At 32.0% G+C, this 22,402-nt stretch overlaps 2 protein-coding genes and 1 long non-coding RNA gene across 3 annotated transcripts; 2 read left to right on the top strand and 1 right to left on the bottom strand.

Moving 5' to 3' along the window:
• The first annotated feature begins 5,797 nt into the window (after positions 1-5,797).
• On the top strand, positions 5,798-8,153 carry LOC128163330 (uncharacterized). Its single transcript, XM_052826899.1, has 2 exons — positions 5,798-5,897; positions 6,225-8,153. Exon 2 carries the CDS (start codon positions 6,232-6,234, stop codon positions 7,900-7,902), a length of 1,671 nt encoding a protein of 556 aa, XP_052682859.1. The 5' UTR covers positions 5,798-5,897; positions 6,225-6,231; the 3' UTR covers positions 7,903-8,153.
• Positions 8,154-10,246: 2,093 nt separating this feature from the next.
• Positions 10,247-18,899, top strand: LOC128163298 (uncharacterized). The gene is made up of 4 exons (XM_052826851.1): positions 10,247-10,397; positions 12,576-13,450; positions 13,972-14,029; positions 14,752-18,899. Exons 1-4 carry the CDS (start codon positions 10,295-10,297, stop codon positions 15,015-15,017), a joined length of 1,302 nt encoding a protein of 433 aa, XP_052682811.1. The 5' UTR covers positions 10,247-10,294; the 3' UTR covers positions 15,018-18,899.
• Positions 18,900-19,007: 108 nt separating this feature from the next.
• LOC128163297 (uncharacterized) lies at positions 19,008-21,203 on the bottom strand. The gene is made up of 3 exons (XR_008240777.1): positions 21,057-21,203; positions 20,422-20,515; positions 19,008-19,370 (listed from the first exon to the last, which is right to left on the bottom strand). It is a non-coding gene; the product is annotated as an uncharacterized LOC128163297 (long non-coding RNA).
• Positions 21,204-22,402: the final 1,199 nt, after the last annotated feature.

Below are 22,402 nucleotides of genomic sequence, written 5' to 3'. Positions count from 1 at the left end.
GTTTATGTTAATATTGATAAAGACCCACCGTGAACATGTGCTGTTTGTTTGCATGTGTGTATTTATGTAACATACTTGATAATACTTGTATTAATGTTGTGATATCTGACATGTCCATCTGAAATTACCAGTGAAGATATTTCAAAATATTAATAATTTTAATCTTTTTGTAATGTACCTTTGAATTAATTTACCTCTGTATTCAATACAGAAACACCAAGAGCATTCTATAAACTTTTACCTGTGGGAATTGAAATAAATTTATCCTTAAATTTTTTGCTGGTACAGTTATAGTTTTATTTATTGCTTTAAACATTGGTAGATCTGGGTTGAATTTGAGGAGTCTAGATACCACCAAATCTGCCTAAAATTTTAAGAACTGATTTGTTTAACTGTAAACTTTTATACAGCAACGAATAAAACCATATTTTTTTCATATTTGAAATGTGAAGTTATTTTCATTTATTTTTATATAGAGCTCTTCTTATAAAGGAGAGCAATACAGTATAAAAAAATGGTCACGACCATATCGAACACTCTTAAGAAATTAGTCATTGCAATGTACGATCGTTTGACATATTATTCACCTGTATCGTATGAAATGCATACAAACATCATGGTACCATTTCATATGAACATTGTCAATAAAAAAATTTCACTTAAACATGGACACATTTCACCAGTGTACCAATGTTAACTCGATTGATTTATTAAATTTTACACGAAGTAAACAAAAACCGAATGATTATTGTAAGAAAATTATCTTATTTAATTCTTTTTTAAATATAAAGCTTAAACTTTTTATAACCTATATATACTGAGACAAGCGGGGAGCCGAAAATTGATTATAATGTAAATAAATTATTGAATTTTACAATATGTATAAATGGTATATAAATGGTATAAAAAAATAAAATTGAATTAAAAACTAATGAATAATAAAAGAAAATAATAAATGACAATTTAATGTAAATTACTGGTATACATGAGCACTTTTTGGACGTTTGCACACGAAATTCGACGACAATTTGACAATAACCACACTGCTTTGGTGGTTGTCTAATCTAACAGAAAGCATTTGTCAGCTGACCATCAGTTCCTTTAATCTCTCATAAGATAGTTCTTTATGGCAAAAATGATGAATTATCAAATCTCTTGGGGGGGGGGGGGGGGGGGGGGGTAACAGATTTTAAGTTCTAAATTTGAAAATTATATCTTATTTTGTAAATACATATGGGGTAATAATTTATAGCAATAGAACAATTAATTTTTTTTTTTTACTCTGATTTAGATTTTTAGAGCTTTTACAGGTTTTATGAAGGGATGTCTTCATTAGAGCTGATGATATTTCAATCCCATTAATTTTCCAATTCAATTGAATTTATATAAAGACATTTCCAGGCAAACAACAAATTATTGATTTAAAGCCTAAAAACTTAATTTGAAGTTAGATTACATTTTAAGTTTATGGACAACAAGCGGGCATTGCTAATTCATAGATGTCCTAAACAATTAAATAAAATTGCATTCAAAACGTCACCTTTAATAGTTATCAAAATTGAAAATGAGTCAAAAACACATTTCACATATTACTTGCTACATCTTAAGCAGGGATCAACACGATTTTTCTCATAGAGCTACAAAATATACAGCAAAACCTGGTCATTCTATGATAATCAAGTTTCTTTCGTGTATGTTACAGTAAAAGTTTAAAATCAAAGATTTTTTAACTTAACTACAACAATCTAAACAATTGTAACACATATTATTGATCTTTATTTTAACCATAACCATAACTATATTTTAACCATAACTATTCAACAATTATGCAGATGGACTTTCAAATTAAAGCTTATAGCTATGGTGATTTTCCCCCTAATCATTATTAACCCCCCCCCCCCCCATTTAACAAAAAAGAAACAATAAAGAATGTTATTTTAAAAAAAAAAACATGTCCACCTTCAATTTGTATTATTAAACCTAAGAAATCATGAACTAAAAGACCGGACGGAAGATATTGGTTGCCTACTAGTATGTGTACTAAATAATTATTTAAATTAGAAGGCTGGATCATCATGGTCAAATATACTCTTAAATTTTAAACATAAACTTGTTAGTCATCAAAATTTATTTAGTAAAGAAAACTCCTAGTATATCTTAAATTTGTTATATTTTATTTTATATTAAGTTTTTTCCTATGACTGTATATAGAGCCCTTTGTCTCAAGAAGAAAACGCGTTACAGTCTAAATTCAGCCTCCTGAGGAGTAAGACAAGGGGGAGAATAAGACCTTGTGTTTTAATAGTTTTGGTTTTAGTTTTGGAAATAACATCTTGATTAAATGTATACCTTTAATTTTATTTAAAAGATACTGCATGATTTCAATTTCAGCTGGGTGCATGTTGGAATAAATGGACAATTCAGTATGTATGATGAATTAATCTTATTAGTTTTAACTTTTCATGTTTTTTATTTGGTTCTCGATGAGAGATCACATGAAATTAACTGTCTTCCGATTAATTTATAAGACCATCAATGATATGTACATGTACATTTATCTCGAACCACGAAGCCCTGCGTGCCAGGCAACATTTTAACCGGAAAAATTCGACACGGCATTTAGAGTGGTGGTACCCAGCATTTACCTCAGAAAGGAGAGTAGCCCAAGACAGGTGTCCTCAGTAAGAGACCGGAAAGTAATGTTTTACGATAAAAGATACGTCAGGTGATGTCAAATAGAATCTCATTGATGTAAGTGCGTGACAAAACATTCCGACAGATGAATACTATAGCGTACTTGAAAAAGACGTGAATCATTCTAGTTTAAAAAAAAATTGTTTTGTTAACCTTAAATGTTGCTTTTCAAATAGAAACAGAACATGTTAAACAGAATTAGATATATATCATAACCGAAATATCGAATCGTATGTACATGTGTATTACTACATTATACATGTATACGAAATGAATGGCAGTGCACAATGATTCTTGACGAACAATTCTCTGTGTAAATCATAATTTGTACTTAATAAGCAATAATCTATATCGACGCCTTGTGAATAGCCAAGTTCATTTGCATTTTTAAAAATATTTGTAACCAAAAAAAAAAACATAATAAGCTTCCAATTTTTTTCTGTGGAGTGATGTTTTATATTACGTTATAAGACTGTCAATTATTTTTCGAGTTGCTGTAAATTTACAGAATAAGCATCATGTCTTTCAACCTTGACCCAATTCCAGTTGTTATAGAAAGCTTTAGGTAAAGAGACAATGAGAACCCGGAATTCTTTAAACCTTTCAAAAAAAGACATTTATTTTCGAATAAATTATCAACAAAGAAATGGGGCGAAATTGACAGAAGAAGGGCGTAGAATCAAAGTAGGTCAATCTCATGACACGGTTTCAGTCTGTGTCTGTAACTGAATTGGACTCGGCTGACAAAAATGCAGTACTCGTACATGTATACGTGTTTAAACCAGCAAAAGGCGTTCCTATCTAGACATTCGCTATATAGCACAGAGCTAATAAAATCTTCTCACTGACAGGCAGTATATCTACATCTCCAAGACTTTGTAACAGAGTAAATTTCTTTCAAGGCACATCGCAACAGTGTGTGTGTGTGGGGGGGGGGGGGGGGGGGTCTCTCACACTTTTTAGGGGAAACTGATCACCACTTTATATATTTTCTTGATTTCCTACATCAAACATTAACTTTTTTTAACGCCCCACTTATAAACGAAATAACTGGAACACGGTATTTTTAATTAACTCACGGAATCTAAATTCATCATATATAGTAAAAATATCTTTATAACAGGAGATTTTAACTGCAACCTAGAAAACCTAGAAAATATTATAATTGGAGATCAAAGTAATAAGACGTTTCAAAAAATACTTTAAAGTATCAGTTTAATTCACAATTTGCGTTCTAACCTAAGGTCAGGTGATATAGGATTCTCATGGTATTATGGAGAAAACATACACAAAAGCTGCATTGACTATATAATTACACACAAACAAACTAGACCTACAAAACCACCTTCTCTTTTAAACAAAATTACCAATACTTTATAGAGAGATATTTGAAGCATTTAATTCTTTCAAATGCAATAAAGAGGTAAATGCTAATATGTCAAGTTCTGAATTTTTACAACAGCATGTTTGGGGTAATGAAATTTACAATGAAATTTCGTTTTGAAAACAAATTGTTTTGTTTTAAAAACGTGTTTATTAGTAAAGATTTGAAATATGTAATGATATTGCGGACGATAATAGGTTAATCATTGAAATCTTTTACAAATATATTAAGCCAGAAGAACAATTTGCGAATATTTTATACATGTAATAAAAACGCATTTTTTCTAAATAAAAAAAAACCAGTTTGACATATTAAGTCTGGCTAAACACACAACTGTTACCCATATACTACAGTTTCTATTTCGTGGGAAACTATTTTTAGAGATCACAAATTTGAAAGGCTAAGAAAATATAAGGAATTTAATATTGAAGGACCAGAATGGATCAAAAATATTATTTAAACAAAGTCGTTAAAACAATTGACAAGCAAATCTCAGATTTTTCAATAAACTTCTAAACAACATTCTAATAAATAGAGACAATCTCAGTTGGTGAAAATATGATTCTAGTACATGCTTGTATTAATATTGTAAGCCCCATAACGAAACAATTAGACATTTACTATATGTTATATCGTATGTGACACTTAGGATTTTTAAGTATATATACATGTAACAATGTTATATCGTATGAAACACTTATGATTTTTAAGTATATATACAAGTAACAATGTTATATGGTATGTAGCACTTAAGATGTTTAAGTATACTGTCAAATAAAATATACAACATGACTACTAGTCATGTTGTATATTTTATTTGACAAAATGAAATATATCAGAAAGGACAATACATACATGTAACAATATATGTTACATTAATTGTATGTAGCACTTAGGATTTTTAAGTATATATACATGTAAAAATGTTTTAAATACAAGAATATCAACTTTTAACTAAATATATACGAATTTAAGCATCCCCCCCTACCCCCCCCCCCCCCCCCCCCACACACACACACGAATAGCAGAATTAAATGTATGTTTAGAAATGCTTGTGCATCTCGAACCGAAGTCGAAAAGTTGAGATGTTAGGGGTACATTTGTACAGACATTATAATTATACATGCAGAGCGCATGCATATGTACAGGGGCTTGTGTAAAAAAAAAAACCATTGGTAAAAACGTGGGTACCTTGGGGGCTATATCTTTTCTCAAGCCCTGTATGCTCACCTTCCCACTTAACTTGAAAAAAAGTGCATGTACCACGTGTTTTTATGAAACCAGATAGACAGTTGATTTATAACACTCATATAGAACAATGGTGGGTAATTTTTTTTTTTTTTTTTGGTACCGAGAACTTGAGTACCATATCATACACGTGTGTACATATATAGTAACTATAGCCAATTCATCAGCCACTGGCATAATGAGATTCATGCATAAAACGCTGCATTGGTTTATTACTATGATTACTGTATACAATATCTGTCAAAACTCCTACATGTACATATACTTCGTTTGAAATTAAGTCATCGTGACTGTTCAATCGCAACTTCTCGGGCCTTTCCGGCAAGCTCGGAAAAACAGCTTGCCGGAAAGGCCCGAGAAGTTGCGATTGCGTAACTGTTTAGTAAAGAAAGGGGGGGGGGGGGGGGAGTGGTACAGAATTATGATACACGGGGAATAACTCTAATTGTTTTCCATTCTTGATGTCAGGTGACCACATTCCATACAAGCAAGCTCGGCCATGTTTGTACGTCTGCAATATGTTTGATGTCCGATTCGACGAAAAGCTATAAATTGATTTATTACAAACAAGGTTTGTGCCCCTTATAGCCTAATTGACTTTATTTATAACACGAAAATTAAGAAACCTACATGTAACTTTTTTTTATAGTTAATTATTACCTTTCAACTAAGTACTTTCGTTTTAATTTTCTGTATGAATTGCCCTTCAACAAATATATTTTATGCTTAAATTGATCATTCTATTTGGTTATTGTAAACCCTTGATAAAAGCAGGGCTGCAACATACGGTTTTCACGTTGGCTCTTAATATATTAACAATTAATAACTACATTTTCTTTTGGATTAAAGACAAACAGTGTATTTAATTTTTCGCTTAATTTTTTCATAATATTTTTAGAAAAACGATGGATCCTCATTCTAGTGCCCAGGATGTGCACCGATGTGAGCTTTGTGAGACCGCCATTTTACACAGCTACTGTGACTTTTGTCATGTCAACCTCTGCAAGCCCTGTGTAGTAGATCACATCTCAGATGGATATGACAAACATAAAATTGTCCCTTTTGAGGAGCGAAGATCGACTGTTATTTACCCAAAATGTGTGACACATTCACACAAAAACTGTGACTTGCAGTGCAAGAATTGCAACAACATATTTGTTTGTTCTTCTTGTATTGCGTCAGAAACACATAAAGGACATATTTTTGTAGAAGTTTCAGAAGTTTATGCGACAAAGAAAAATGCTATTGCGGACGAGGCAAATAAGTTAGAAAATCTTATTTTCCCGACATATGAAGAAATTGCACTGGACTTGGAAAATCAGCTTGCCAACCTGGATGGAGGATATGAGAAACTTACAACAGCAATGTCCAAACAAGGAGAGCAATGGCACAGAGAAATTGACATCGTTATCAATAAAATGAAAACTGAAATCAGTGAGATAAAAGTAAAACACAGAGACCTTTTACAGAAACACTTGGATGAAATCAAACAGACACAGGCTCTCATAAAACAAACATTACAAGACATAAAAGAAATCAAGAAATCCACTGAAGTATCTCCTACCATTGAATACAGCTCAAAGATCAGAGAGTTCAGCAAGCTGCCGCCCAAAGTAAAGGTTACACTGCCAACATTCCTTCCAAAACCATTAGACCATCAAAAGTTGTATAGTTTGTTTGGACAGATCACTCCTTTGTCTACTGCTACAGAAGAGAATGTCTTGTCACTTAGTCTAAACAAACCCAACACTTCAGTGAGAGAACTACTGGATGAACCGGAACTTGTTGCCACAATACAGACAGGGTATGAAAACGTTTACAATGTTACCTATCTAAATGAAGATTGTTTTTGGACATTCGGATCGATAAAGGATATCAAATGCTTTAACATGAAAGGTAAATTGCTTCATACAGTTAGCAACAAATCAGAAAAATGGCCCAATGATATAGCTGTAGACAGTGAAGGGAATTTACTTTTCAGTGACAGGACATCAAGGACAGTGAATAAAGTAAATAATGGACAGACAGAAGAGTTGATCAGATTACAGGGATGGACACCTGGTAAGCTGTGTGTTACCTCTAATGGTGATCTCCTGGTTATCATGTTCAGTAGTAAGAAAACTCAATCCAAAGTTGTCTGTTACTCAGGATCTACAGAGAAACAAACAATTCAGTTTGATGATGAAGGTAAACCTCTGTACTCAGGGAATAGTTATACTAAATACATCACTGAAAACAGAAATCATGACATCTGTGTAGCTGACTGGGGGGCTAGAGCAGTTGTAGTGGTTAATGAGGACGGGAAACTCAGATGGAGATACATCGGTCATCCCTCAGTTACCAAAAAGAAACAATTTTGCCCAGTTGGTATTACAACAGACAGTCAGAGTCGTATCCTGACAGCAGATAGAGACAACCACTGTATCCACATTCTAGATCAGAATGGACAGTTTCTCCGTTACATTGATAACTGTGATCTGAAGAATCCTTATGGTTTATGTGTGGACAATAATGACTATCTGTTTGTATCAGAAATTTATAACGGCAATGTTAAGAAAATAAAATTTCTCAGATAGACACCAAACTGGGTGATAGAGATTGAACAAGACTATTTCCATGAATTTGATGATTTGTTTTTAGTAAAGTAAACTTTGTTCATATCAGGGGTGCAGAACATGTGTATTTCATGCTATGTATTAATAAATATTTACATTCAGTGTAATTTATTATGATTGCATTGAAAATCTGCAATGTTCAATTTATGTGAATACACTTAGCCTATTCATGCGTCAGAGCACAAATAAAAACGTCATCACGCATTCTGAGTTATTGTACGACTAAAGGAAACGTTCACACTTACAAAACTAATTTGATATTTACTTATGATATATGATATACTATTGTAATAGTATAATGCACAGAGTACAATACATGTAACCGTAAGATTGCAAGAAATCATGTATAGCAACCAGATTAATTGCATTTTCTCCATAGGGGCCAAGCCTGTTTTAACATTAATTCCAATGTAACCATAAATAAAGTTTCTTAATTTATCATATGGTTACATTAAAATTAATGTTAAAACGGGCTCGGTCCCTGTGATTTCGTCCGCATGGAGGGAACATGTTGGGGGGGGGGGGGGGGGGGGTACACGGAGGTGATTGTCTTATAGACAACATGAAAAATTCATCTTCCCAAGTCAAGGGTTTCTAAGCTATGCGGATCAGAAACCCTTGACTTGGGAAGATGTGACAAATTATATATAAATTATATATAGAGTCTGTCCCAAGTTATTGCTTCCATCACTTTTTAGTGATTTTTAATGAAAATACACATACCTGTGAAAGAAGTACAGTAGAAATCGATGAAATGGAAAATATCTAAAATAACTTCATTGACAAATAATCCCTTTTCACTCAATAAAGTTTACAGGAACGGAAACAAATTTCTTACGGAGATTTATAATGGGGGAATGACCCGGGAATGTTTACATCTTTTCTCCATTCGGAAGTACTCGGGACACCTCGCGCAATTTTTCAACGATAATCCGGGCTTATTAATGGCTGATGCAATGCAAAATCTCCGTAAACTTTCTAATTTGGGATGTGTATTGAAACCTTAAGCGATAGAGGGGGCGTTTCAAAACAGATAATATGGACATTTTTCAAATTAGTGGATGAACATAGTTTTCGCATACAGGTATTTATCGTTATCAAAATATCAAGCGAAAAGTGGTGGAAGCAAAACCTCGAGAGAGAGAGAGAGAGAGAGAGAGAGTATAACTGAATATTGGATCTTTTAGGATCCAATAATTGTTTACAACATCTCACACATATAGATCTTCTGACACGGTATTCTACAAATTTCATTTCAAGAGAAATTGATGTTGTATATACTTTGGGAGTTGAAAGGGGGAAAGGGTGGAATGGGGTGACGAGGCCTATGTCTATTAATTTTTTTAATACTATGTTTGATTTCTCCAGGGAGGTTCGGACCCCCCCCCCCCCCCATTCTAGATCAATGCACTTTTATCTTATGTCAGTGGAATTTCTTCATCGGAAAATTTAAAGAAACATTCGGTTTTGTAACGTTTAACTTAGATATCACGATACTCTGAATATTATAAATTATAAAAAAGCAGTTTCTTTAGCGATATCTTATTTATTAACTAATGATAAAACCATAAAAATTACAACATTATTATAGTTTTTTGGCAATCGAGAGGAGAAATAGGAGAAATTCTGTCATGGAAATTTAAGGAACTAAATCAATAAAACTCCTCAGGTACATGTATTTTACCTTATTGAATAACCGTGAAGAAACTGAATATCGACATACTGGCTGTGGACAATGATAATTTGATATATATCATATTTTCTAGACAAAGAAAGCAGGACAATTATACAAAGTCATACAGTGTTTATATATACATTGTATATACAAACAAGGTAGACTAGTACATTTATATTATCTAAACAGACAATTCTGGTCTATTCACTTTGTCCGTAAAAACAGGTATCATATATTAAATATTAATATCATAATTTGTCAGAACTCATAATTATACAATTTCGTATAAATGATTAGGTTTTTCAGAGTTGAAAGAAAGAAAATTGAATAGTAAAAAAAAGATGATTGATTGTAAAATTTAAAAGAAAATGTAAAATATGTTTACGCATAGTCAAGCATGCGCGGATCCAGAACATTTTTCCAAGGTGGTGGTGTGTGTGTGGGGAGTTCCGAAGCATATTTTCGGTAATTTTTGCTAAATTTGAATTTTCCAGGGAAGGTCCAGACGCCCTCCCCTCCCTCCCCCAAGGTAAAAAAGATCCGCGCATGCACAGTCATAAATCTATGGGTGGATTCCGGAAATATTTTATCCATTCGATCGAACCAAAAACTATCTACTGCCCAAACTGGTTCTCTCAAAAGAGAACTAGGATGACGTAAACATGGATTGAGGGAAATATGGGCTTCTTTCGCCTAATGTACAGACGCAAGCATATATTATTCTTTTTATTGTGTGCAACAACGTGCTGGTTGCTTTATCACATATTTTATTTTTCATCAGGTAAATGTTTTCTTATTATATATTCCTGTGTTTACATGTTTACCGGAATTTCCTCTGTGATTCGTGGCCTAGAGCACAGTGTAATGGAGTGCGTTCGTGGGCGTTGGGATGTCCCCATCTGCCAGGTTTATGTGGAAGTGTACTTATGATAACAATTCAAGGTCTACTAGAAATGTTACTGCATTTTATGGACATTAGATGATATTGCACTCTAACACATACATGTACTGACATACACTGTACATGTAGCTCATGAATATGCATTTTTGATAATCAAAACACTCTGTATATATTACTTCAAGTTAAACCATTTATCATTGTTTGGTTCATGATAAAAGGTCTGCTCTATTGAATTAATATGATAAAAATATTGAAAAAAAAATAATGCATCTTCATTATCAGGTCCAGTACAATCTCCAGATTTAGCTATATAGCTTGAATAAGCTAAATAGCTTTATTAAGCTATTCAGAGTAGCTTCATTTAGCTATTTTGTCATACATTTTTCTTAAATGTGTAATTTTTTCAGTATGTATAAAAATCGCACTTTAGTGCAGTGATAATTTTCAACTTTGAACTGTTCTGTAAACAATGCATGTAAAGATTACTCATAAGTTTGCGTCTCCTTAAGAGACTTTGCACTAAAAGTTTCGGGGCAACTGATTCATGACCACACAGTTACTTCTTGAATGAAATATAAAGGAGGTCAGTTATGGTGAACAAGATAATTGATTGGTAATAATTTATCACAATGAGAAGAAATCATACTTATCCACGCCTCATTGCACACAAAGTGGTGAACAGTTACCAAAACAATGGAAATATATTTTTTGCTTGAAAGTGTTTAAAAGCTGCAGTGTTAAAACTATCTTTAATTTGGGTCAAGTTTATAATGGTCAATGGCGCAAATATGAGTAGCAAGTTAATTGCAATTTTTCGTCCATTTCTTACAATAAATATTTTCTTCAAAAACTGCATATAAATAGCTTTATTCAGCTATTTTGAATAGCTTTATAAAGCTATATAGCTTTTTCAAGCTATATAGCTAAATCAAGAGATTGTACTGGACCTGATTATGTCAAGGATTTTTCTTCAGTTCTCCATAATAAAGATTGGTTGAGTCAGAAACAATCTGGAATAGAAGATGCATGCACAAATGATTTTATTCTGTTTGTAATGAACATTAAATATAGTTAAATTTGTATAACCTGGTTTGCATATCACAAGACACCTCACAATGCATCAACGGCAAAAACTTACTTATTCGCTTGACGTTTGAGTTTTGAACAGATTAATATCATATTTAAAGGTAAAACACACTCAATTTGTACAGTAAATTACAGGAAATTAAATTATAAGAAATGAACTCAATATCTATCCAAGTTATACTCGTATAACCCCAACCCAGGTTATACTCGTATAACTTGGGTAGACATTGAGTTTATTTCTTAATAATATGATGTCAGCCATCTTTAAGGAGCTTCGTGAATAAAGTTACATGTAATTATCATGAATATTGTTTTTAATTGTAAATTAACTGCAAAATAGAAATAATGTTAACTACTTTTATTTGCATGGGGTGTGAAAGCCTTATCAATGGGAATATATTAAGCAGTTTATCAGTGGGCATGAACAAAAAAACTTTTTACAGTAAATCTGAAGATATCTGTTCAAGTTTTCTGTTGACAGCTCAATCTACTGGCATCCTTAAAAATGATAAGATTAAAATTAAGTACACTGAATGAATACAACCTATTAATAAGAATTATATTAAAACAAGATAGAAAACTGAATGTAAACAGAAAACTTGAGAAGGTTTATTGAAAGTAAAGTAGCTCAACAAATGTGGGTATTTTTCATCAATAGGATCGGCCATTTTTCATCATCATTATCATTACCACTATATATTTAGAATAGAGTGGCTGCCAAAATTAGAGTTCAAAGCTAATTTTACTGTAAATTATTTGTTAAAACTGTTGCATTGCAGAAAAGTTTTGTTTAAATTTTATTGCAAAATTTAAATAGGGGAAAAACCTTTTATATGTATTGAACTTGAAATTGAAAAACTTTCCAAAATCAAAATCATAATGCAGCAAAATTTGACACAGTGTGCCAGTGCCTCTGAATCTTATCTCTCTTTTTTGCCGTACTATAATTTTATTTTTTTCTCTTTTTTATAGATCAAGTAGTACATGATCAAAGTAGTAAACATGCAATATCATTCCAAACCAACCATATCAGTGTTCAAGACACGGTTCGGAAGGCCACTGATGTGAAACATGAAGCAAAAGAAAGCGGGGTGCTGCAGCCTCCACCTCGAAATGAAGATGTTCAACCACTAACGAGGAAGGATAATGCTAAGTCTAAAGATGTTCAAAGGAAGGAAGATGCTAAACCCCCTGAAAGAAAGGAAGATGTTCAACCATCTGATGGTAAAAAAGATTCTCCACAGCAACAGCAGAAAGACTCGTCAAAACTTGATGCTAAAAAGACTGATAAAAGTGATGGAAGGAACTCAATGGCCTCTTTGACTGCAGCTCCATTAAAGAAAGGCGACTCCAAAATCCAAGATGAGAAAAATGTCAGCAAAAAGGCACAGCCTAAGGGAGAGGGTCATTTAGATACAATGTTAAAAATTGGAGAGAAGCTGAAAAATAAGACACTGGACTTGGGTGAGAAAATGAAGAACAAAACCATTGAGAAACTCTCCCAGCTAGGGGTGATCAAGTCTTCGAACCCTCTGAGGTACGTCTTTGTACCCGATGTCTGGAAATTGAAACTGACTCTAGACGACCTAAGTCAAGTGATGAAAGACACAGATCACCTGAGTAAGCAAGAGAAGATAGATGTGAATTATCCGAAACTTGTCCACGTTAAGAGTAATTTGACCGAGGGTAATTTGACAGTTGCCTTGCGAAAGGTCGTGATGGAAAATCCAGTAGGCTTCTGTGATTGCAAAGACTATGAATGCATGTGCTGTTCTAGGGTCACTCATAAGAGGATCCAAGTCAACCTCACTGCATGTGCCAATGTTACCTTCATGTCCAAATCTCAGGTACTGATGCGACGTCTTGATCATCTTCTTAACTAAATACTGTGGTTTCATTAATTTTCGAGGGTATCAATTTTCGTGGATTTTCTGAAAACCACCGTTTCAAGGATACGTAATTTCATGGCCAATAATTCTATCAAATTGAATACAAAATGTTAGTTGATATTGAACTTCAATGAACATTTAATTTCGTGGATCAACTTAACAACGAAATCCACGAAAATTGGTATTCAACGAATATTGATGAAACCACAGTATGTACAATATGTAATTCATAAAGCTTTCAATTTTCTAATTTTATGGTGACATTTTTAAGAAGTCCTCAGATGGTCAAACTCAAAATTTTGTTTTGGGATTTGTTACTTTACGTTTTGAATGGTGGTTGGATAAATCTTTGCACTACACTAAGAGTAGTTCACAACAATGTTTCCTGAGTACTAGTAGGTAATGAGCAACATGTAAATAAAAGATATAGTACACAATTCCTGATAAAGTTGCTAATCATATGCATTTTCTCGTTGCAGGAGCTCAATTTCAAGTTTTCCATGGACAATAGAACTGTATATCAGAAACAAATAGCAGGTAAGTGTACTTTGAACAGTTTCTGGAGTCTTTCAAGTATAGGCTCTAGTTTTAATTTCAATGTATTGGACTATATTGTTGTGTTAAAAGAATATGAAATAAGAAATGGACAATATTTACCTGAAAGAAGATACTGTAAAATATGTTTTATGTTACATGAAAGGTATTCAGCAAAAATTAATTTGTCATCAAGTTACTGATTTCGTACATTTCTGAAACCATATTGATGTACCGTATATTCATTACATTTGGCAATGGACTTGAATTTTTGGAAAGTGCCAAAAATGCTTAATAAATCATGTTAATGGAATACACAAAAAATTCTAATATGTTTAGAATACTTAAACACAAGTTTGTATCCTGGTGAACTCTTTAACATTGCTGTTTTTTACTTATATTTATGTTTGAAAAAGGCGAACTGCTCATAATTTTTAAAATAACTGGGTTTTTATTGTTCACAATAATGTACCCGTCAAGCGATAAGTCGTGCGGTAGTCATTGCGACGTCTTTAAAAAGTTTACACAGAACTGAATGTTTTCACTATTCTGTAGGTTTAAATGCAAATGTAAATATGATGTTTTGACAACATGGTGTTTTAGGCATACAATATTAGAAAGATAGAAATGAGGGGAAAGACGAGCAAATTGAATCAGTCTAAAAGAAAATCCAACGGGATATAAATATCAAATATAATCATGTGTTTTTTTATTTTTCTGCCCAGTTGAACCAGCTCCAAAGATCTGCCTCGGCTCTCATTCCAAAGTTGCAGATATCTGCGTGAACTTCCTAAACACGACGTCCAAAGTCACTGTTTTGGAGGATCACAAGTTTTTGGTGGTGGGCTGTCTAGAATTCAGCATCAGTTTGTTCAATAAGACGGTCAGTGCTTTCCCAGTGGACTGCTTTCAGATGCCCAGTCATCAACATCATCAGAAGGAAGAAGGGGAGAAGAAGATGGCGCAAGACTTGGGGAATTGGATGCCATAGGAAACTTTAATTTATTGACTGAATGCATGTTTTAGGGATGGAATGCCAAAGGATGTTTATTTTTGCATTAACATTATAGATACACAGTGGTTTCATATCGAAAGCACCAATTTTTCATGGATTTCAAAAGACACACAGTTTCAAGAGGCATTGCCTTTGCAAATGCAAATAAATGTTATTTTTTTATTTTGATGAACACTCGATTTCATTGATTTTTTTTTTACAATTAATGAAATCCAGGTAAAACTGGTGTTATCAAATAACAATGAAACTACAGTATTTTAGAATCATATTAATTTATTCAGGCCATATTTTTTTGATTGGAATGTTTTTATAGGTTTATGGGGGCTTGGTTTCTGGGAAATACCAGCATGAATAGTGAAAAAAAAAATGACAAATATTAATTTTAAATGGGGAGGTACACATAGATTTATGGGTCAGGTTTAAATCAAATTCCAACTGTAAACCACAACAAATTCTCCTGATACATGTTTGCATTCCGCAGTATTGAGAATGTTGAACACTGTGTGATCATTAATTTATCAATGTTTTATCCTCTGTTTTGAATCATGTAATTTGTGTGTGTGTGTGTGTGTGTGTTTGTGTATGTGATATCTCACCACAGCAAACTACTTCGATAGTGCCAACATGTTCACCTTTTGAATAATATGTTTTTTTCACATTAGAACTATTTTGTTCAGGATATATGATGATTCCTAAAGCATTATTTATCATTTTTTAAAAGAGAATAGTTTGTCCTATTGAATTTATTAAAATTTCCTACGGCATTATTAATTTATTGTATTATATGAACTACTGTAGAAGCACATATTATCGTTGGGTTAAAATTAAGGTGTTTTTTAACCAAAAACAATTTCGTTAACATTTAATTTCATCTTATTGTAATCCCTAAAATGTATCGCATATCAACTTTATATTTGTTAATACTTAGGTTTGAAATTTGTCCAGGATTTAATTTCGTTGATTATTACTGCTGCCTAACGATATTAACGAAATTAAATCCATGACAAATATTTTTGCTTCTACAGTATGCTTTATTAACCAGTAGAATGCATCCGTTTGTTCCACATGATAGCAAAGCATTTACTCATAAGTCTTTATAAATTTAAGTCTCATTTTTTGAATATAATTAGATATTATTAAAACATTTCACAGACATTAACGGTAAATGTTTTAAATATTTTCTTTCATGGTGTATTCTAAAATTGTTAGTGATTTAGTTATGGCAGTTTTTTGATAATCAATTTCGATTTAGCAAAAAAAATTAGATATCTATATACAAACTTAAGGAAAAATTAACCTTTATAAATATCTTTGATTGACATCTATTTTACATTGTGTAATATCAACAGCAGTCTGTAGCCTGTAAACTGACTGTTTTACTACCAGAATTGTCTTACAGATACTATAATTGTGAAAGTATTTAGTTTTCTTTTATAATTTGTTTTTTTTTTGTCTTTACAAAAATGCAAAATGAAAAAATAAGCATAACTATTATTCCCAGTATATTTTTTGACAAAAAATGAATGATGTTGCCAGTCAGCTTATAGACGAATCCATACAAGAATTTTTTTTCACATGGATCTTTTGTGAATTCCTTTAGTGAAAGTTTAACAGTAAACAGTACTTCGATAGATGATCTTTTATATAGATAGAATGTGGTATTTTTATTACCGTATATAGGATCTTTTATTTATAATGTAGTGACCTTTAACATGTTTAAGGAAAGGAAGGACACTATTTAGAAAATACTTCTAATTGTAAAACAAAATACTGAATGAAATTGGTAATGTAAATTAAGGCTGTAGGTAGATGAAAGAATGTTCACTTGGTGTATAACTTGGAACAAATTTTTCACTTAAGATTTCAATCTACTCATCAGATCACTAGACAGAAATAAGTGCTAATAAAAAAAATCAAAATATGTTACTCTTTACATATAAAACATGTAAGGATAACTTTTGAATTTAGAAGGGGTCAACTCATGTGGCCATCATTTTCTATATTAAATTAAAAAAATCTTCTCCCGAGTTTCAATTTGTAACAGTTCTAAGTAAAATAATTATGGAAAATCGATGATGTCTTGTCGCTAAAAGAAGAATGAATTGACTATAATCGCAGTTTCCCTTCACAACTGCATTGTAAAATTCTGTACCAAGGTCAGAAAGATTATACTTATCACTAGCTGTAGGAATCTGTTCATACCATAAGTGTTTGCTAGAAGACCCGTCTTGATTTTGATAGAACTATCTTCTTTTTATTGAAAAAAAACCCAGATATAAGTCATCTCTTTGCAACCATATGTTTTCCAATGAGGGGAAAATCCTTTGGTAAAGGAACATTATGACATATTTAACCCATCATCCTTAGCTTTTGGGAATGGTGTTTAACAGTGTTTTCTTTATTCTTTAATCAATTTTTTTTTTTTAGTCATTTATCATGTACATTTGTAAATCAATCAATGTACACATCTCAAACTTTTGAAATGAGTTTTTGGTGCTTTTGGATCATTCATTTTTCTCTGTTCATGAATTTTCACTTTCTGTTTGTGGACTTTCACTTTGTGATTGTGTTTGCTTTCACTTGTTCACCAATGATCATTGTCATACATTGTTTTTTTTTTATATGACTGATTGAATATTTAAATGAATATCATATTTTTTCTCTATTCAGTAGTAATATAATACGTGTTATGCCATGTTAGTGTTTGTTGACCAAACAGGAAAATAAGTTAAATGATATATTATGTATAATTATGTGACTATATGTTTAGGGAAAATATTTTAAAGTCCTCTTTTGTCATAAATACAGTCAGTTAATTGATTTAGGTAACAATATATATATTCTATGCAAACACAGTCATAGTAAAACAAGGGCTTTACGATTTGTACATATGATACATTATCTTGCAATACTTATAGTATAGAGTTTTACACAATTTATTTTAATTTTAATGTACATTTTTCAAATGCAAACATACTTAATCTGTATTAACATAATGTTTTACACAATTTATTGATAAAAGAAGCAATACCTGATACAAGAACATGAAATTATTTTTATCATATTCGTTTGCATTGTGAAATATTAATAAAGATTTTAACAAAAAATAGGCTAAAAGAACTTGTCAGAAAAGTGTTATATGTAGTGCTACTCGGATGATGAATCAAGTTTGAGTTTATCATGGAGATCTACTCACTAATGATATTTGTATTTTCTTTTCCTTGGTAATTTACATTTTTCAGGGGTTTAAACTGTCAAAGACAGCATTATTTTGTTTTTTGATTCATCGAAACTTATTGTTGGTTCAAACTTGATTATGTTCATATTATGCAACTGTGTAGAATTTTAAGAGTTCTAGACTTAATACACTTTCTCAGCTTTTGTCAAATTTCATAATTTTTTGTCGAATGCCAATTATTTTTAAAAAGGTCTGAGCATTGATAAAATTGTGTTTATTTCAAATTGCTTTTGTTAAGAGTATGATTGTTCTCTTGGGTACATATATGCTCAACAACTAACCTACTTAGTTCTCTTTTAATCTCCAGAATCAGTGAGAATTCAACATGTCCACAGCTTCTTTCTGATGGCATTTAATTCCATCAGTAAATTAGTAATAATAAGAGCCCTTGGGTTAAACAAACCATGTAGTTAATTTCAGTACAATCTTTGCTGTAAAGATATCAAGCGTTAATGATTGTTAATTTTTTACTTGTATATTTGCATGATAGCAGGTGTATGAGTGATAATGCCATAAAATTGTAATCTGGTTTATTGATGAAATATTGTAGAGCTCGATTTATTATTTTATTTAATATTTTTTGCCCATGTTCATACTCACGAATAAAGTTTGAAAACTCATTCTAAAACGTTCAACGTCTTTTTATATCACTGTAAACTTTTTAGTTGCGATTTATGTCATGGTACATGGACGTTAATCAATTCTTAAAATGGGAAAAATCCATTATTCTGTTCATATTTCTGTAGTAAGCATTACCAGTGCTGCATTAAAAGAATATTACGTCGGCGATAACGTACTTGTAATTATTTATTCGACTGATATGCACAACATAAAAAAAGGATTAGTTAAAAAAGTGAAAAGTATATTGACTTTTCATTTTTCACAAATATACCTTACTACAGAATTGCAGCGGAAATCATAAACATAATAATGTAAATCAGAAGCAATTGCTGCGCAATTTTCCGGTTTTGATTTTGAACCATTTGGTTCCGATGGACTGAACACAAAATAGGACATCTTGGAAAAGCGGCCATTCCTCACCCATTCCCAAACTCCTTCCTTTTTACGCCCTCCAATCGAATAGGATTGACCTAAAACATTTTTGCAAAGTTATAGAAATAATGAAAGGTGACGTATTGTATGGAAGCAAAATTGACAAATTATTCCTTGTAGCTTACTTGTATTTAGTCAAAAGTAGATTTTGTGGACACTTCGCTATAATACTATAATACTTAACGGCGTTCATTTACAATGGTTCCGAAAATTAAGAGTAATGTGCATTACTATAGCTGGCCTCTCTGACCATCGAAAGTTATTTAATTATGTTCTTCTATAGACAAATTAAATTGGTATTAATGATTTTTTCTTCAAAAATCATGTTATGAATTTTTTACATAATATGTAACCAGATAGCCATGCTATGACCATGAATTGTTAATATTACAAATTGATCATTATGATACTTATATATACTTAGATACTGCGCAATGAATTGTGGTAATGATAACTAACAGAATGAACTCTGTCACTCTTGTACCATTGCGTAGTATTCCTAAATGATGTTGTACAACCAGGTGCATAATACGGGGACAGAAATGTCCAAATTGGGAGTTCGTAAATAAGTTGTCATATTTGGCGATTCTGTGTCTGCATCGATAGCTCTGGTACTCTATACTGAGTTATGTATGGCATGTTTTATATAACCTTTATGACCTTTTAAACTATGAACTCATGTTTACTTTTATAAATGACCTTTTAATATTGTTCGTAAGCAATGCGTCATAGTCAGGCGTAAGACTCAAAACCTGCATTACAACAACCTAAGTCTTGAATGATGTTAAATAATCAGGTACGGAATTCGGGCACAGTAAAATCCAATTTGAAAATATATAAACAAGTTATCAACAAATTGTCATATTTGGCGATCCTAGCTGTGTTTGCAATGAAGGTCCTGATACTGCAAGTTAGCCATGTAATGCTTGTTCCATCTATTTTACTTTTGTAACCTTAAAGCCATGTATATTGTGCGTAAGCAATGCCTCATACAGAGGTGGGCGACTCAGAGACCCGGGACTCTTAATCTGAGCTTATACATGCATTATAATCTATGTTCAGATCAATCATTTTAATTTGTATAATTACCATTATTTAAACCACTAAGCCAGGAGCGTAGGATCATAAATTCATTAAAAGTCTCTAGGTTTGCCAAATACCCTCCTCTGTGTAAACAATGAACCTAAAACAAAAGCTTCAATTTAAATAGGAGGATAATAAAATATTCGGTGATATATTCTTAAGGTCAGACAACACATTCCTCGCAAAATGATAACTATTCTTCAAATTTTCAACGGCATGATAATATAATAAAATATAATTATTTGTTATCATTTTAAAATGAATGAAATTGTACAAATATAAATGTATATACCCAAAACATTTTAATCAGCAATTCGAGTGTATTTTCAAGAAGATTTTATAGGAAATTTCATACTCTAGTATCGTGCAGATATGTCTGGTATTTAAGGTACCTTAATCTTTTGCAAGGAAGCTTGTCAAAGTGGTAGTAAATCAATAACAGATTCCTAGAAAAAGTTATTGGAAATCGAGGAATGTGTCGTCTGACCTTAAGCACAACTTAAAAAGTAAAAACAAATCCACGTCAGACTTTTTATAAATGAATAATTCAAGAAATCACCAAGACAAGAACTTAAGTCAATTCCACCTTTTTGAGTAAAGTCAAGTTACGTGAAAAGCAACAGAAGGCCCTATAAACTTACATAAGCGTCATCCCACGTCGCTGTGTCAGTGCTGATGTAATAGCAATTGGCTCCAATAATTCTGTACGGATAACTGCATGTGGAACTGTTACCTTATTTATTATCAAAGATAAAATTATGAACGTTTTTCATTTTTTTTTTTTTTTGCATTACACAGCATTTATAGTTAAGGAAAAATAACAACTGAAAATACAAGATAAAATAAGAATGTAAGATAAATAGTTAGAGTGTGATTTTTTTTTTAATGTAGAATGACTTTGTGGTGGTATTGGTAACCTCCATGTTGTGACGCACTATTCATTGAAATTAACAATAACTTTTAAAGTGTAATTTTACCAGTAGTTTTATTCCAAAAACTCTCATAAACAGCGTTGCCCAGAGGGTTAGAGGTTTCTTTACGAATCTGTAATTTTAAAGTTTTAATTCCGCTGGGGATTTCAGATTTTTTTACGTTTCCAAATATTTTTAAAACATAATTTGGTTTAATATTGTGAAATTTGAAAAATCAAAAAAGGTGAAGGTATTTTGATAATAATGAACTTTTATCCACATTTAAGCTGAACACCGTTCGTAAATAGGCACTGTCCGCCATATTTCTTTTTCATAACTGATGTAACTACCATCCCTATATAAGGCACACACGTCTAAACAGTTCATTAATTACACATTTACACAAAAGAAATATCTTAATATTCACCAATATAAAAGTTTTGATTTAACTGACAAAAATTATAACAGTGGTTGTAATAAGCTGCAACATTTTCCACATAGTATCCAACTGGGCTGTTGAATAGGTTGTAAACACGTAATGGTCAATTTACAAGAAGTAACTACTAGCATATATGTAAAACTCGCAAAACTTGAGAAATTGCAGAAAAATACGTTTGAAGACAAAAAACCCTCAATGATTTTAAAGACGACGATTGCCCAATTTCATTACTGTAACAATGTATATCGTTATTATGAAGAAATTATACTCAGAGTATGTGAATTGTCGTATTGGTGAGATAAGATGTAGAACATAGATAAAAAAAAGTCCACTATATTATTCTATCAAGTTCTAACGGCATCTCGATATTACGCCACAAGCAGTCTTGCTGAGACATTGCTAAGTTTGCTTTAGGTTACGGTATAAGACATACTTAAGCAGGACTTATCTAGGTCCTTAGATTCCATCCTTCTTATGACCCTACTTAAGTCAAAATCTAAGCATGCTTATGTTTCGAGCCCCAGGTATTTGTGTGACGGCGCCTATTTACGAGCAATGTTCAGCTTTAATATCGACATATGTCCCATACCACCTTTAAGCAATATGTAAATGATAAAGCAAATGAAGCAATCGAAAG

Source organism: Crassostrea angulata, chromosome 9 (genome assembly GCF_025612915.1).
Source record: "Crassostrea angulata isolate pt1a10 chromosome 9, ASM2561291v2, whole genome shotgun sequence".
NCBI lineage: Eukaryota > Metazoa > Mollusca > Bivalvia > Ostreida > Ostreidae > Magallana > Magallana angulata.
The sequence above is the reverse complement of the archived record's forward strand: the minus strand, read 5'-3'. Positions and strand labels throughout refer to the sequence as shown.